A 15,095-nucleotide genomic window follows, 5' to 3' on the forward strand; every position below is an offset into this window, starting at 1 on the left:
ATCTCCCTCTCTACCCCCTTCTCCCTCTCCCCTTCTCTATCTCTCCTTTCCCCTCTCTCTCTATCCCTTCCACCCCCCTCATTTCCCCTTTCTCTCTCTCATGCAAATTATTGGAAAAAAAAAAAAAAGATGTTGGCAGTCAGGTAAGAGAAAGCTTCTAGACTCAACCACATAGGTGTCACTACCTACAGACCTGCCATTCTCTCCTATTACTCCCCGCCCCCCGCCCTGCCCCCAGACATTTCTAAAGTCAGGTCAGTCTAGATGGAGGTAATAATATTCCTCAGGATAAAAAAAAAAATTTTTATACTTGTGAAACAGCTGGTAAGAGTGAAGGTTATATATGATATGCTGTCATGGAGGCAAATAAAAATAATTCACAGTACACAGAAATGAAGGCTGTGATCTTAATCTCAGCATGAAGGACTATCCCAGCCTTTACAAGCATAAAATTTCACAGAAGGATTACAATTAGAAACCTTTTTTTTTTTCCTATAGGAGCAAAATTGGCTTCAAAGTACTTTGTTACCATTAACTTACTATATTACCAAATTTGTTTGAAACTAAATTAGAAAAAATCACCAGCATAATAAGAAGAGAAAGTTCAGGGTTTTTTTGGATAATTTGCACACCAATTAAGTAAACGCTAGTCTTCAACAGTAATTATCTGAGGTATAATTTATTTCTGAAAGCAGGTCTGAATTTATTCATAATGAATTAATTATGTGGTTAGCCTAATTAGACTTCCTCTGGTGTAATACTTATAAGAAGCATGGCCGTGTTCTTTCTCTAGTTGACTTGTGTATTTGTATGATTCTCTGCGGTGTGAACTTTTTCATTCAAGAGTAGTGTGAAAATAGCTCAGTAGGAATTAATATGACTTTTGCTCTCACTTCTGCCATATTCAGAAATGGCACTTTATCCTCAGCTTCTTTTTAGCTGTTTTTATACAATAGTCTGTTTTCTGTGATTACTTATAAAGACAGAAATTTGAAACAAAACTGGGCATGAGAGAGATTAACTTTAAACGGCTACTTTAAGAAATTAATGTATGGCCTGACCAGGCGGTGGCTCGGTGGATAGAGTGTTGGGCTGAGACACAGAGGACCCAGATTTGAAACCCCAAGGTTGCCGACTTGAGCGTGGGCTCACCAGCTTGAGCGCAGGGTCGCTGGCTTGAGCGTGGGATCATAGACATGACCCCTTGGTCGCTGGCTTGAGCCCAAAGGTCGCTGGCTTGAGCAAGGGGTCACTGCTCTGCTGTAGCCCCCTGGTCAAGGCACACATGAGAAAGAATCAATGAACAACTAAGGAGCCGCAACAAAGAACTGATGCTTCTCATCTCTCTCCCTTTCTTTCTGTCTGTCCCTCTCTGTGTCTGTCACAAAAATAAAAGAAAAAGAAAAAGAAAAAGAAATTAATATATGCTGTTTTCCAGCATATGAGACCTCTTTAAGTTTGGTAAGGTGTATTAACTCTCTCAGATTATGCACCAAAATGTGATTTAAATAATTGCTGACACAGAGTGCAAAATATTTTCTGAGTACTATGTTTGGGAGGAAATAGGAAAGAAAAATAAGTTATTAGTGTTCAGATCAGTAGATAACACTGGGACCTTTCAGTCCTGTTTTGATTTGAACAGTTCTTTAGAGCAGCATGGCTTCAAGTCAGAAATAGCAAAAAAGATTTGGAGTTGTGCATTATTTTTCTTGATAACAAATTGATGTTTTCTTCTATTAGAAAATGATTTTAAAGTGGCATTCATATACAATAAAAAATACTAGAGATCAAGAGAAAAGACTGAAAAGTCTAACAGGTATTCACCTATTAAAATGAGATGCATTTCCAGACTATTTCCGGACCCCATGTTCCACGCAACTGCGGACTGTCCCCGTTTCTTGTGGCCAGGAGGGAGGGGCAGTCCTGGCACACTCTGTCCAGGCTGCACTGCTGTGTATTTGAGAGTGATAAATAAAATCCCTGTGTCTCCAAAACCTAGGGAGAGGGTCCCGGGAGTTTTGAGGGTCGATGACTATGCTGATGGATGACAGTGATTTTGTGGGTTTTTTTTTTTTATTTTTCTGAAGCTGGAAATGGGGAGAGACAGTCAGACAGACTCCCGCATGCGCCTGACCGGGATCCACCCAGCACGCCCACCAGGGGCAACGCTCTGCCCACCAGGGGGCGATGCTCTGCCCCTCCGGGGGGTCGCTCTGCCGCGACGAGAGCCACTCTAGCGCCTGGGGCAGAGGCCAAGGAGCCATCCCCAGTGTCTGGGCCATCCTTGCTCCAATGGAGCCTTGGCTGCGGGAGGGGAAGAGAGAGAGAGGAAGGAGGGGGTGGGGGTAGAGAAGCAAATGGGCGCTTCTCCTATGTGCCCTGGCCGGGAATCGAACCCGGGTCCTCCGCACGCCAGGCCGACGGTCTACCGCTGAGCCAACCGGCCAGGGCGTTTTTGTGTTTTAGAGCAGTGGTCCCCAACCCCCAGGCCGTGGACCGGTACCAGTCCGTGGGCCATTTGGTACCGGTTCGCAGAGAAAGAATAAATAACTTACATTATTTCCATTGTATTTATATTTAAGTCTGAACAATGTTTTATTTTTAAAAAATGACCAGATTCCCTCTGTTACATCCGCCTAAGACTCACTCTTGACACTTGTCTCGGTCACGTGATACATTTATCCGTCCCACCCTAAAGGCCGGTCTGTGAAAATATTTTCTGACATTAAACCGGTCCGTGGCCCAAAAAAGGTTGGGGACCAGTTCTTTAGAGAACTAGCTCAAGACCATGTTTGTTGCTGGTTATTGTTTCCTGTGCGAACTGCACTGCTCCCCTCCTCGCTGACCTGGCACCCTGAACTCAGGGTGTGTGTCACACCCACAGAGCACGCGGGGTTCACCCGGAGGGTACGGAGCACAAGTTCCTGAACAGCGTTTCTCCAAACGCTCAATTTAGCCTGACGTCCAAAAAAAAATACCACAAGCTAAGGGCTGCAGTCTGACTTTCAAAAAAAATACCACAAGCTAAGGGCTGCCAGTCTGACTTTCTAAATTTACAACAACAGGTGGGAAGAATGGCTGTCTAAGCACGGAGGGAAAGCGGGTTTTGTGAATGTGCAGTAAGGGGCAGTAGTTCCATAAGCCTTCCCCCTCAGTGGAGCTGTAGTCCTTCAGTCCTGGTGATGTTGTAAGACTTCATTTCTTACTGTTGCTGGTAAGAAAAGATGTCTTCTTTTTTTTTTTTTTTTTTTTTTTTTGACAGAGATAGAGGGACAGATAGGGAAAGACAGACAGGAAGGGAGAGAGATGAGAAGCATCAGTTCTTCATTGTGGCTCCTTAGTTTGATTGCTTTCTCATATGTGCCTTGAACTGGGGACTACAGCAGAACGAGTGACCCCTTGCTCAACCCAGTGACCTTTGGGCTCAAGCCAGCGACCATGGGGTCATGTGTATGATGCCACGCTCAAGCCAGCAACCCCCCACTCAAGCTGGTGAGCCCGCACTCAAGCTGGATGAGCCTGCCCTCAAGCTGGTGACCTCAGGGTTTCGAACCTGGGTCCTCTGCATCCCAGTTCAATGCTCTATCCACTGTATCACTGCCTGGTCAGGCAAGATTTTAATTTTTTAATAGTTTGTTATTATTACTTAGAAGATGGGTTTGATTAAACGGCGGTAGAAACCCGAGGCAGTCATCGCTGTCTGTCCAGACGTAGTACAGCACAGCGTTGGCAAGAACGATGTGCTCTCCTAACCCTTTGAGTAGTACGAACATTCACGTGCGTCCTCACTCAAAGGGTTAACAGAAACTCACTACTCAAAGGGGTAAGGACAAAGCATATTTGTTACTCAATCTTGTGAACGGTACTCCACGATTAAAAAAGTGTTGCCCTAAATGAATGGCTGTTTCTTGCTCTTTAGACTCTTTGTGCCCTTCTGGAATGTTTGTTGACTCCTGAAAACGTCCCCTCTGACAGCTCCAAAGAAGTTTATGAAGTCTATTTTGTCTTTGCTTGTATCTGGGCCTTCGGAGGCACTCTGCTACAAGACCAGGTGGGTTTAGAAATAGTTTATAGAACCCGTTTTATTTGGGAGGGATTGTTATCATGTGTGACTTCTATGTTTCTGTTATATTACACGAATCTGTCCTACATGCCCTGCTCTCTCTTACACCTGGACGCGGTCCAGGCAAACCCATCCAGACTGGTCGTTCTGACCTCGGCTGACCCTGCCGAATCCACAGCCTCCCACCAGACCGCCCTGCTGAGCTCCCGGCTCTGTTTCCGCCAGCCTCTGGAGCAGCGCGGGCGGTGGGCCCGAAACAGAGCCGCTCATCTGCCCCACCCCTCAGATTTGCTCTTCCTCTTTGTCCTTCCTTTTCCTAAGTGATACATTCCTCCCAGCGGCTCCGGTTTAGAACCTGGAAGACATTACTCTCCCTTCTTCACGTGTCCGGTGGTCACCAGATCTGTTCAGTGTCAATTACAAAACGGCTGTCGAGTCTGGCCTCTCTTCTCCATCCCTACAGCCTTCATTCAAGAGTGTAACGTATTTAGATTGTCCTGGGCTGTCATGGTGTATTAGCTTGGGCTGCCATAACAAAATACTATGTACTAGGTAGCTGAAAAAGCAAAACTGTACTTTCTATTAGTTCTGGAGGCTGGAAGTCCAAGGCGAGGGGGCCTGCATGGTTGAGTTTTGGCAAGGACCTTTTTCTTGGCTTATAGACCAGTGGTCTCCAACCCCCGGGCCATGGACCGGTACCGGTCCGCAGAGAAAGAATAAATAACTTACATTATTTCCATTTTATTTATATTTAAGTCTGAACGATGTTTTATTTTTTAAAAATGACCAGATTCCCTCTGTTACATCCGTCTAAGACTCACTCTTGACGCTTGTCTCGTAAGTTCGACAATTATATTTTTAAAATACCACAGTTTTGCCCTGGCCGGTTGGCTCAGAGGTAGAGCGTCGGCCTAGCGTGCGGAGGACCTGTGTTCGATTCCCGGCCAGGGCACATAGGAGAAGCGCCCATTTGCTTCTCCACCCCTCTGCCGCGCCTTCCTCTCTGTCTCTCTCTTCCCCTCCCGCAGCCAAGGCTCCATTGGAGCAAAGATGGCCCGGGCGCTGGGGATGGCTCTGTGGCCTCTGCCCCAGGCGCTAGAGTGGCTCTGGTCGCAACATGGCAACGCCCAGGATGGTCGCAACATGGCGACGCCCAGGATGGGCAGAGCATCGCCCCCTGGTGGGCAGAGCATCGCCCCATGGTGGGCGTGCCGGGTGGATCCCGGTTGGGCGCATGCGGGAGTCTGTCTGACTGTCTCTCCCTGTTTCCAGCTTCAGAAAAATGCAAAAAAAAACCAACCACAGTTTTTACGCCGGTCGCATAATTTTATCTTGTGCATTTATCCGTCCCACCCTAAAGGCCGGTCTGTGAAAATATTTTCTGACATTAAACCCATTCGTGGCCCAAAAAAGGTTGGGGACCACTGTTGTAGACAACTGCTTTTTTTGCTACATCCTCACATGGCAGAGAGAAAGCTAAAAAGCTTTTTGGTGGCACTAATCCCATCATGAGGTCTCCACCACCCTCATGACCTATCTAAACTAAATTCCCTTCCAAAGGCTCCACCTACAAATATGACCACATTGAGGATGGGGTCTGCAACATATAAGTTTTGGTGGGTGCAATTCAATCCATAGCTTATAATAATCTTTAAAGCGGTTTCTCTGTCTCTCATCTGCCTTCCCTCCTATCAGTCTCACACACGATTCCCAGGGTAATAGGCAACCCCAGGCCAGTTTCTTTCCATTGGTCTGTCTTTCAGCCGAAAATGAAGCTGTTATTCCCGCACAGCATTTCTGGCATACCCCATGTGTGGCTTCTGACTTCTTTTGGGCAAATACTTTAGACAAGAACTTGCACAAGCATACATACATACACACACTGCCTAGAGTAGCTAAAGTGTGAGGTGGGAGCTTTTCAATGTGAGAAATTTGCACAGTTAATCTCCACCACACATCTTTCTATATAGATTTTCTCGTGTAATTTTCACAATGATTCTTCAAGAGATTCTCATTGTGCAGATGAAGTAAAAGCTCAGGGAAGTGAAGTGTACTTGACCAAGGTTCCGCTGACAGGAGAGGACAGCATCTGGACTCCCACCCACGCACGCCTCCACACACCACCCCTTCTAGGGCACCCCAGGATCTCTGATGGTCCTAGTACTTTAACAGGCACCCCTGAATCTCTGCACTAAAAATAGATAGCATGCACCTTCCACAGGTTTCTAGATGTTAACCAGAGATTTAAGTTGGGAGGTGGTACTGCCAAGGGTGACCCATATTTCTGTTGGCTTCCTCACAATAGGTCCTAAAATACATGGTTGCTATATAACCTGTGGCCCAGTTCTGCTTCTTGCCACTGGATTGCCATAGATCATTCTATAAATAAATTTGTTCTTCACTTGGCCTCCTCGGACTTATTTTGACCCTTCTCAGAAGCCACGTGTCCTTCTGTAATCTCCATGTGCTTTCTAAAGAATAGCTTTGAGCGAGAGTCAAGAATTGGTGTTGGATGACTTCACGTGGTTTTTCTCAAAAGCACAATTTACAGCAGCTGTGGGTTTCCTCTTCCTGGGGACCACATGTAGAATGCCCCCCTCCCAGCCCCGCATGGTTTATTTTTTCCCCAGTGTTCTCCACAAGGATTTTTCCTTTCCCACAATGGTAAAACCAGGGAAAATTGCATGAGTAGGGTGTTGACAGCTGAGATCTTTGTTCTCCTGACCCTGCACCTCACCTTCCTCCCAGAGGAACCTCTTTTCATCTTGCCAATTTCCAAACATGGCAGCCTTCAAGCTAGAAGCTTAGCAGCATTACAGTCACCTTTCTCTCCCAGATGCTTTCTCCCTAATTAATGGTTGTCATCGTCATCATCATCATCATATCTGAAGGGGTCTGACTGCAAAGTATTCAAAAGGGCAGCTGTGGAGTTGGAATCATTAGTGAAGCAGACACGAGACATATTCTTAAGATAGCCGTTTATTAGTTCAACAAACTCGAATGCCACTATCTGCAAGGAATGGGCTTCAGGCTTTTAATAAGCTCTCTCATGGCACTTAAAAAACAGACCTATGTGTATAGGTACAACTATCCTCTTCTTCCACTAAAAGGAACCGAAACGTAGATAAGTTAGGCTGCTTGAGGACACACAGCTAACTAATATCTTAGCCAGGTTCAAACTGCAACAGACCCACTGAGGACCTGTGTTCCTAACCCAGGCCATTGCCGACAACCCCAAAATAGGTCTCGCGTCAGCTCTCCCTGGGCTCCCGTAAACTGCCGGCACCCTTTCTTACTCGGCTTCTGCGGTAACCTTGTTGTTGGTCTTTCTGCTTCTGGGCTTGGCCCATAATTCATTATCCACTATCCACTCAGCAGCCAGAGTGATTTTTTTAAAAATGTAAATTGCATTATATGCTATGCTCTAGAGTTAACACTTTCATGGATTTCTATTGCTTCTTACCCCCTTTTTATAATTTTTCCATTATAGTTTTAATCTTTTGTATTGGTTTCATGTGTACAGCATAGTGGTTAGACAGTCCTATACTTTACAAAGTGGCCCCCTTGATATTTCCATTACCTACCTGGCAGCATACGTACTCATCACAATATTCTTTCTATATTCCCTATGCTATACTGTACATCCTTTGACTGTTTTGTAACTGCCAATGTAGATTTCTATTGCTTTTAAGATGAAGTTAAAAAAATTTTATACTAGCCTGACCAGGCGATGGCGCAGTGGATGGAGCGTTGGACTGGGATGCAGAAGGACCCAGGTTCGAGACCCCGAGGTTGCCGGCTTGAGCGCGGGCTCATCTGGCTTGAGCAAAAAGCTCACCAGCTTGGACCCAAGGTCACTGGCTTAAGCAAGGGGTTACTCGGTCTGCTGAAGGCCCGCGGTCATGGCACATATGAGAAAGCAATCAATGAACAACTAAGGTGTTGCAACGAAAAACTGATGATTGATGCTTCTCATCTCTCTCCGTTCCTGTCTGTCTGTCCCTATCTATCCCTCTATCTGGCTTTCTCTCTTTGTCCCTGTAAAAAAAATAATAATAATTTTATACTATGTACAGCCCTCTGGATCTGATCCTCCCTATCACTCCCTACTTCTCCCTCTGCTACTCCTCCCCTCCCACCTCGCCAGTACACTGGCTTATGTCTTGAGCACAGCATATCCTTTCGTACCACAGGGCTTTTGCACATGCCCACCACCTCTTCCCACTAACTGGAACAGTTTTCCCCCTGACCTGTGCCTGTTCCAAAGACAGCTGCTCTGATCATCCAATTAAAGCAGATTTACCCGTATTACTCTCACAACAAACTTTACTTTTAAGATATCTAATTTATTTATTTCTGCATTTATTGACTTAACCTCTCCTCCCATTATGTTCCCTTGTGTCTCTTCCTCAATCTTCCCAATAAACTGTGGGGCGGGGAGGTGCAGAAACCCTGTAAATTTTATTCCCCACTGTAGAATAGATGCATATTAGTTGAGTGAGTTGATGAATAAAGGATTTGTCACCAAAATTATCCTGATAATATAGGGGAAAGTATATTTTAACACCAAAATTCTGAGAACACTAGAAATGCAAATAAAGGACAGTATTTAAATCAAATGGTGTTACCAATTTTGTAAAATATTCCTTTGCTCTTAATTTTCTCATTTACCATCAATCAATTTGAATACTTAATCACCCCTTTAAAGAAATCAACACAGGGCCCTGGCCGGTTAGCTCTGTTGGTTACAGCATCATCCTGAAGCACAGAGGTTGCCGGTTCGATCCCCAGTTAGGGCACATGCAGGAACAGACTGATGTTCCTGTCTCTCTCTCTCCCCCCCCCATTCCTTTCTCTCTAAAATCAATTAAAAAAAAAAAGAAAGAAATCAACATCAATGTTTGATAACCACTGTCTGATATGAGTATTGTAATTTGTATAATAGCTGCTTCTTCAATTGAATAACCTAGGGGTAATTTACAGTTCACCTAACCTTTCTTTAAGTGCACTGGGAAACAGTGTTTTCTTTCCCCATTTTCTATTGCATGAGGTTTTAGAACTGTTTCTATATATTTCTGCATCACTGATTCCAAATCTGAAATCCATTTTTTTGTGCATGCTCTAGTTTTTATGCAATCTTAATTTCTTTTTGTTACAGTTAATGGCATGCATTGGTTTTTAAATTGGAGTTAAAGGGCAATGACTCTTGGATTGAAAATAACCAGAAGGCAATTAATGTTTTACAGACATCACTTTTACATAATTGTAGTTGTTTTTAAATGTAAAAAATTATTATCTGATGAAACACCCTCTTATTTTGTTTTAAAATTGAATCATGGCTTCTTCAAGTAGGCGTAAATGTAAGAATAGTCCTGACACCTTCTGGTATATATGTGGCTGTTACACACTTCAATGTCAAAGGCGCAATATTTCATCATTTGTGACACGTGCATATACTGCCTATTTTCAAGTTCCCCTTGGCGATCAAGACAAGAATTGGGCTCCTTATATTGTGTGTCATAATTGTGAGGAAATGCTTCGTGACAGGACAAAAGGAAAACGCAAATGAATGCCTTTTGGTATTCCCATGGTTTGGCATGAACCTAAGGACCACAGCAGTGACTGTTATTTCTGTCTGATCCATAGAAAGGGCATCGGCAAGAAAAAACAGCATATGATCGCATATCTTAATATTCCTTCAGCAATACGACCTATCCCACACTCTGAGACACTCCTGGTTCCAGTTTTCAATGGTTTTATTTCTTCTAAAGATGAAGAAAGTGAACATGACGATCAAGTGTATTTTGATAAGATGCATGAGGAAATGGTCGTAGAATCTGAAGGGTCTTCTTCTGATGCCAAGCAGTCATTAACCCCTCAGCAGTTTAGCCAACCCGAATCGAATGACTTACTAAGAGGTTTGGGCCTATCAAAGAAAGCAGCTGAGTTTTAGCCTCCAGGCTTCAAGAAAAGAATGTACTTCACTGGTCAGCTAAAGTATCCTATTTCAGGAAGCGTGAACAAATTTTTGTGGACTCTTTTTCTGAAGACAAACACTTTGTTTACTGTCATGATATCAGTAGTCTTCTCAGCCAGCTAGGTGTTACCACTTACAATCCAACAGAATGGCGGCTATTTCTTGACAGTTCTAAATGGAGTCTGAAATGTGTTCTCCTATACAACGGTAATGTTTATGCAGCGGTTCCAATTGGTTATTCAACTCATCTGCGAGAAGATTATAATGGCATAAAAATTGTCCTCGACTTTCTGAAGTTTGAGGAGCATAACTGGATAATTTGTATGGATCTTAAAATAGTAAATTTCCTGCTAGGACAACAGAGAGGTTTCATGAATTATCCTTGCTTTCTGTGTTTGTGGGACAGCTGAGCTCAGGAGAAACACTGGACACAGAAGGAGTGGCAGAAACATGAAGCTCTGGAAGTAGGGATGCAAAATATTGTGAATGAATCTTTAGTTAATCGAGACAGGATCATTTTTCCCCTACTTCACATCAAATTTGGCTTAATGAAGCAGTTTGTTCAGGCTTTGAATAGAGAAAGTGAATGCTTTCAACATATTATTTCTGCTTTTCCTGCCTTGTCTTTCGAGAAGATAAAAGCAGGTGTATTCGATGGACCTCAAATTCGAACCCTCATGCGTGACAAAGAATTTGCCAGGAAGATGAATAAGGAGGAGAAAGCAGTATGGCAGTCTTTTGTGGCAGTTACAAAGAACTTCCTTGGTAACAAAAAAGCAGAAAACTATGAACTTCTGGTTCAAAGAATGCTGTTGGCTTTCTGCGACATTGAATGTAACATGAGCGTTAAGATTCACTTCCTGAACAGTCACCTTGATAAGTTTCCTGAAAATCTTGGAGCTGTTGGTGAAGGCAGACTACTGCTGGAGCATCAAACGAGATTGTCCTCAACAAGTACACAAACGCAAGAGCTACAAATGCAAATTTTTGCCTGAATAGAATTCATACGTTTTGCGCAAATTTTATGATTAAAATAAGTGTTTTAATATGTTCTATTTTGAAATTGTAGACAAAGTCTGATGCAATCATATCTTTTAGTGTATTAGTGTATTTACTACATTATATAAATTATTATATTTTCACAAAGATGATGCCCAAGAAGACATTCTACTTCATTATGTTAAACTAAATGTTGAAAATTTTACAATAAGATGAAAACCTAAAATCTTGAATTGAAAAAAAACACCATAGCTTACAGAGAAAAACTAATGTCAGATTTGAGATCAGCACACTCGAATTAGGTAAGAACAAGTGTTTTTGTGGATGCAACAAAAACAAATTCCAGAATTTGTACCTGATGGATATATGGCAATTTTAGCTTTCTGCCTTTCTGATAGTATCAGTCCTTATAACATACGTGTAGTTATTGATTTCCTTGGGTCAGTTTCTCAATTCCATTGGTTATTATGACTCTGTACACTGCAAACTCTGTGTGTTCAGTAGGATTTGGAGGCATTTTGTATGTGTTCTCAATTACCTTGAAGTCTGCAATAAGCATTTCTCCTGTTCTCCTTAGTTTTCTGGTTACCAGGCAGAGTTCAGTCGGTGGTGGCACAGGGAGATGAAGGCAGTGAAGTTTCCCTCTCAGGGGACAGTCTTTGACTATTATCTGGACCACAACTCTAAGAAATTCTTGCCTTGGACTGATAAAATCCCCCAATTTACGATGGACCCAGAAGTACCTCTACAGGTAGGTGTGTGGAACACAGTCATTTTCAAGCCCCATTGTGCTGGTTTAAGTGTTTTTTTTTTATTTGTTTGTTTTTTTTTCTTTTTTGTATTTTTCTGAAGCTGGAAACGGGAAGAGACAGTCAGATAGAATCCCGCATGCGCCCGACCGGGATCCACCCGGCACGCCCACCAGGGGCAACGCTCTGCCCCTCCGGGGCGTCGCTTTGCCGTGATCAGAGCCACTCTAGTGCCTGGGGCAGAGGCCAAGGAGCCATCCCCAGCGCCCGGGCCATCTTTGCTCCAATGGAGCCTTGGCTGTGGGAGGGGAAGAGAGAGAGAGGAAGGGGGGGGGGGTGTGGAGAAGCAAATGGGTGCTTCTCCTATGTGCCCTGACCGGGAATCGAACCCGGGTCTCCCGCACGCCAGGCCAACGCTCTACCGCTGAGCCAACCGGCCAGGGCCTTTTTATTTGTTCTTTACCAGTCTTTTCCCACCCCCCACCCCCCACCCCTCACCTGATAGGTAAGTTATTGTTGATATGCTCAGCATATACATATTTCCTGGGAGGAAATCACCCCAGTTATAGGAATAGTTAGTGAAGTGGCTATTATATCGCTGCACCCCCTTTGTAGAAATTTCAACTTATTTCTGTGTTAACAGCTTTTTTCCAAGAAATTTTGTAGGTTTTTTGTTAAAAATTGGAGGCACATTTCTGTAGTTCAGTGGATTCTTATTTCTGACCTTATAGTAAATTTTTTAGACAGCACTTTTAGGCCCTGGCCAGTTGGCTCAGTGGTAGAGCACCAGACCAGCATGTGGATGTCCTGGGTTCAATTCTGGGTCAGGGCACACAAGAGAAGTGCCCATCTGCTTCTCCCTGCTTCCTTCCTGCTTCTCCCTCCCTCTCTTTCTCCCTTCCTCCCTCCCTCCCTTTCTCCCTTCCTTTCTCTCCCTCTTCCCCTTCTGCAGCCATGGCTCAATTGGAGTGAGTTGGCCCTGGGCACTTAGGATGGCTTCATGGCCTCCACCACAGGTGCTAAGAAGGGCTCAGTTGCTGAGCAACAGAGCAATGCCCCAGTTGTGCAGAACATCATCCCCTAGTGGACTTGCCAGGTGGATTCCAGTCGGGACACATGCAGAAGTCTGTCTCTCTGTCTCCCCTCCTCTCACTGAATTAGACAGCACTTTTATATATCTTCTCTCCTTTAACCATCCTGTGAAGCCATAAAGTGAATATGTTTGATCTCCTCAACTTGTGTTTCAAATTCACATAGCAGACAAATCTAAGTGGAACCTTATATCTTTTTATCGTTTCTCTCCATAAATTGTTCTTCTGTGTTTCTCTTATGTCAAGTTTTTTTTTAGTTGTATTCTAATTCTGCGTGAACCTATTTGTCTTTTTTTTTTTTTTTTTTCATTTTTCTGAAGCTGGAAACGGGGAGAGACAGTCAGACAGACTCCCGCATGCGCCCGACCGGGATCCAGCATCCACCAGGGGGCGATACTCTGCCCATCCTGGGCGTCGCCATATTGCGACCAGAGCCACTCTAGCGCCTGAGGCAGAGGCCACAGAGCCATCCCCAGCGCCCGGGCCATCTTTGCTCCAATGGAGCCTTGGCTGCGGGAGGGGAAGAGAGAGACAGAGAGGAAAGCGCAGCGGAGGGGTGGAGAAGCAAATGGGCACTTCTCCTATGTGCCCTGTTCGGGAATCAAACCCGGGTCCTCCACACGCTAGGCCGACGCTCTACGGCTGAGCCAACCGGCCAGGGCCTGTCTTTTTATTATGTTTTTTCTCAAAATTAGTCATTCTGATTCATTTTGGAGTGTATTGTCTCAAGGACTGCTAGATGAGTAGAATATAGATGACCTTCATGACATTGACTAGGAGGCAGCTACTGTCAAGTGAGAAAACCCAATGTGTTCTTTTCCTGGAGCTGTTTTGACAACGTACCACAAACTAGGCGGCTTGAACAACAGAAATTGTCTCATGATTTTGGAGGCTTGAAGTTCAAAATCAAGGTGTCAGCGGCATCGTTCCTTCTGAGGGCTGAGCGAGAATGCACCCGGCTTCTCTCCTAGCTGCCGGGGCTTTGCTGGCCGCCCTGGTATTCTCTGGTTTGTGGCAGCGTACCTCCCACCTTCACACGGCATATTCCCTGTGTGTCTGTATTCAAAATTCCCTTTTTGTCAGAACACCCAGCCATACTGGATGAAGGGCCTGCTCCATTTGTATGAGTGGGCTAGGGCCGCCACTACAAAATACCGCAGACTGGGTGGCTTAAACATTGGAAATTGTCACAGTTCTGGAGGCTGGACGTCCAGGGTTGAAGTGTCGGCAGGTTAGGTTTCTCCTGATAGCTCTCTGGGGTTGGCTCTCGCCATGTCCTCACATGGTCTTTTCTCTGTGAGCGTGCATCCCTGGACATTGTCCCCAGGTGTGTGTGAAGTTCCTCCTCTTCTAAGGACAACAGTCAGGTTGGATTAGTGCCCACCCTACAGCCTCATTTAAACGTAATTTCCCTTTTACAGACCCTACTTCTGAATACAGGCACACAGTCTGAAGTAGTAGGGCTTTACCATAAGAACTCTGAAAAGATATAATTCAACCAATAACCCCTAACCATGGGGAAATTTATTTCACAAACAAGAAATTCAGATGTAGGATGACTCCCCAACTGATTAATTCTGTGATTTGATGATATCACCAGGGAATCAGATCTTCCATCTGCCGGCTCACTGGTTTCATTTTAAGGATGGAATCCCTCATAGTCTCAAGATTGCTCCCATGTCCCCAGGAGTTACCTACAGAAGAAAAGTAGACTTCTTCATATCTTTTTATTAAGAGTGAGGAAACCATTCTTAAAGCCCCAGAGCAGACCTCTTGCATCTAATTTCCAGGAATCATGTGTCAGTACTAACCTGTCTCAGGCCAAGGCTAATGGGGTCACCGTGATTGGCTTTACGATTCACACCACTAGGAACGGGCTTCAGTGTCCTCTGAAGGACGTGCTGTGTGGCAGAGGCATGGAGACTTGGACAAAGAATGGGTCTGACCAGAAGGAAAGCATGGAGAAGTGGCTGATGGGAGGCAACCACAGTGTCTGTTCCACGTGCTTCATATATTTTGAAATAGCTGTTCGGTTCACCCTACCTAGACTGTATCTGCCTAGCAACATCATCTGCCTGGTTGAAAGCTGAGAGTTTGTAATTAAGCAGAGACCAAAGACTGTTATCACAGGTCGATGGGCCTGATCAATGATATCTTCTATTCAACAAGGAACCGAGCAGGACTTTGTAGTCTTTACACACAGTTGTGCTAAATGT

At 44.5% G+C, this 15,095-nt stretch overlaps 1 protein-coding gene across 3 annotated transcripts in view; it reads left to right on the forward strand.

The window, feature by feature from the left end:
* DNAH11 (dynein axonemal heavy chain 11) overlaps positions 1-15,095 on the forward strand; it is a 286,917-nt gene that overhangs the window by 138,878 nt on the left and 132,944 nt on the right. For all 3 annotated transcript variants that reach the window (XM_066240541.1, XM_066240539.1, XM_066240540.1), the window contains 2 exons: positions 3,920-4,051; positions 11,617-11,790. In XM_066240541.1, the coding sequence (XP_066096638.1) occupies positions 3,920-4,051; positions 11,617-11,790 (306 nt within the window). The remainder of the gene's footprint in view (positions 1-3,919; positions 4,052-11,616; positions 11,791-15,095) is intronic.

The sequence above is a fragment of the Saccopteryx bilineata genome, chromosome 7 (assembly GCF_036850765.1).
Source record: "Saccopteryx bilineata isolate mSacBil1 chromosome 7, mSacBil1_pri_phased_curated, whole genome shotgun sequence".
In the NCBI taxonomy this organism is placed as follows: domain Eukaryota; kingdom Metazoa; phylum Chordata; class Mammalia; order Chiroptera; family Emballonuridae; genus Saccopteryx; species Saccopteryx bilineata.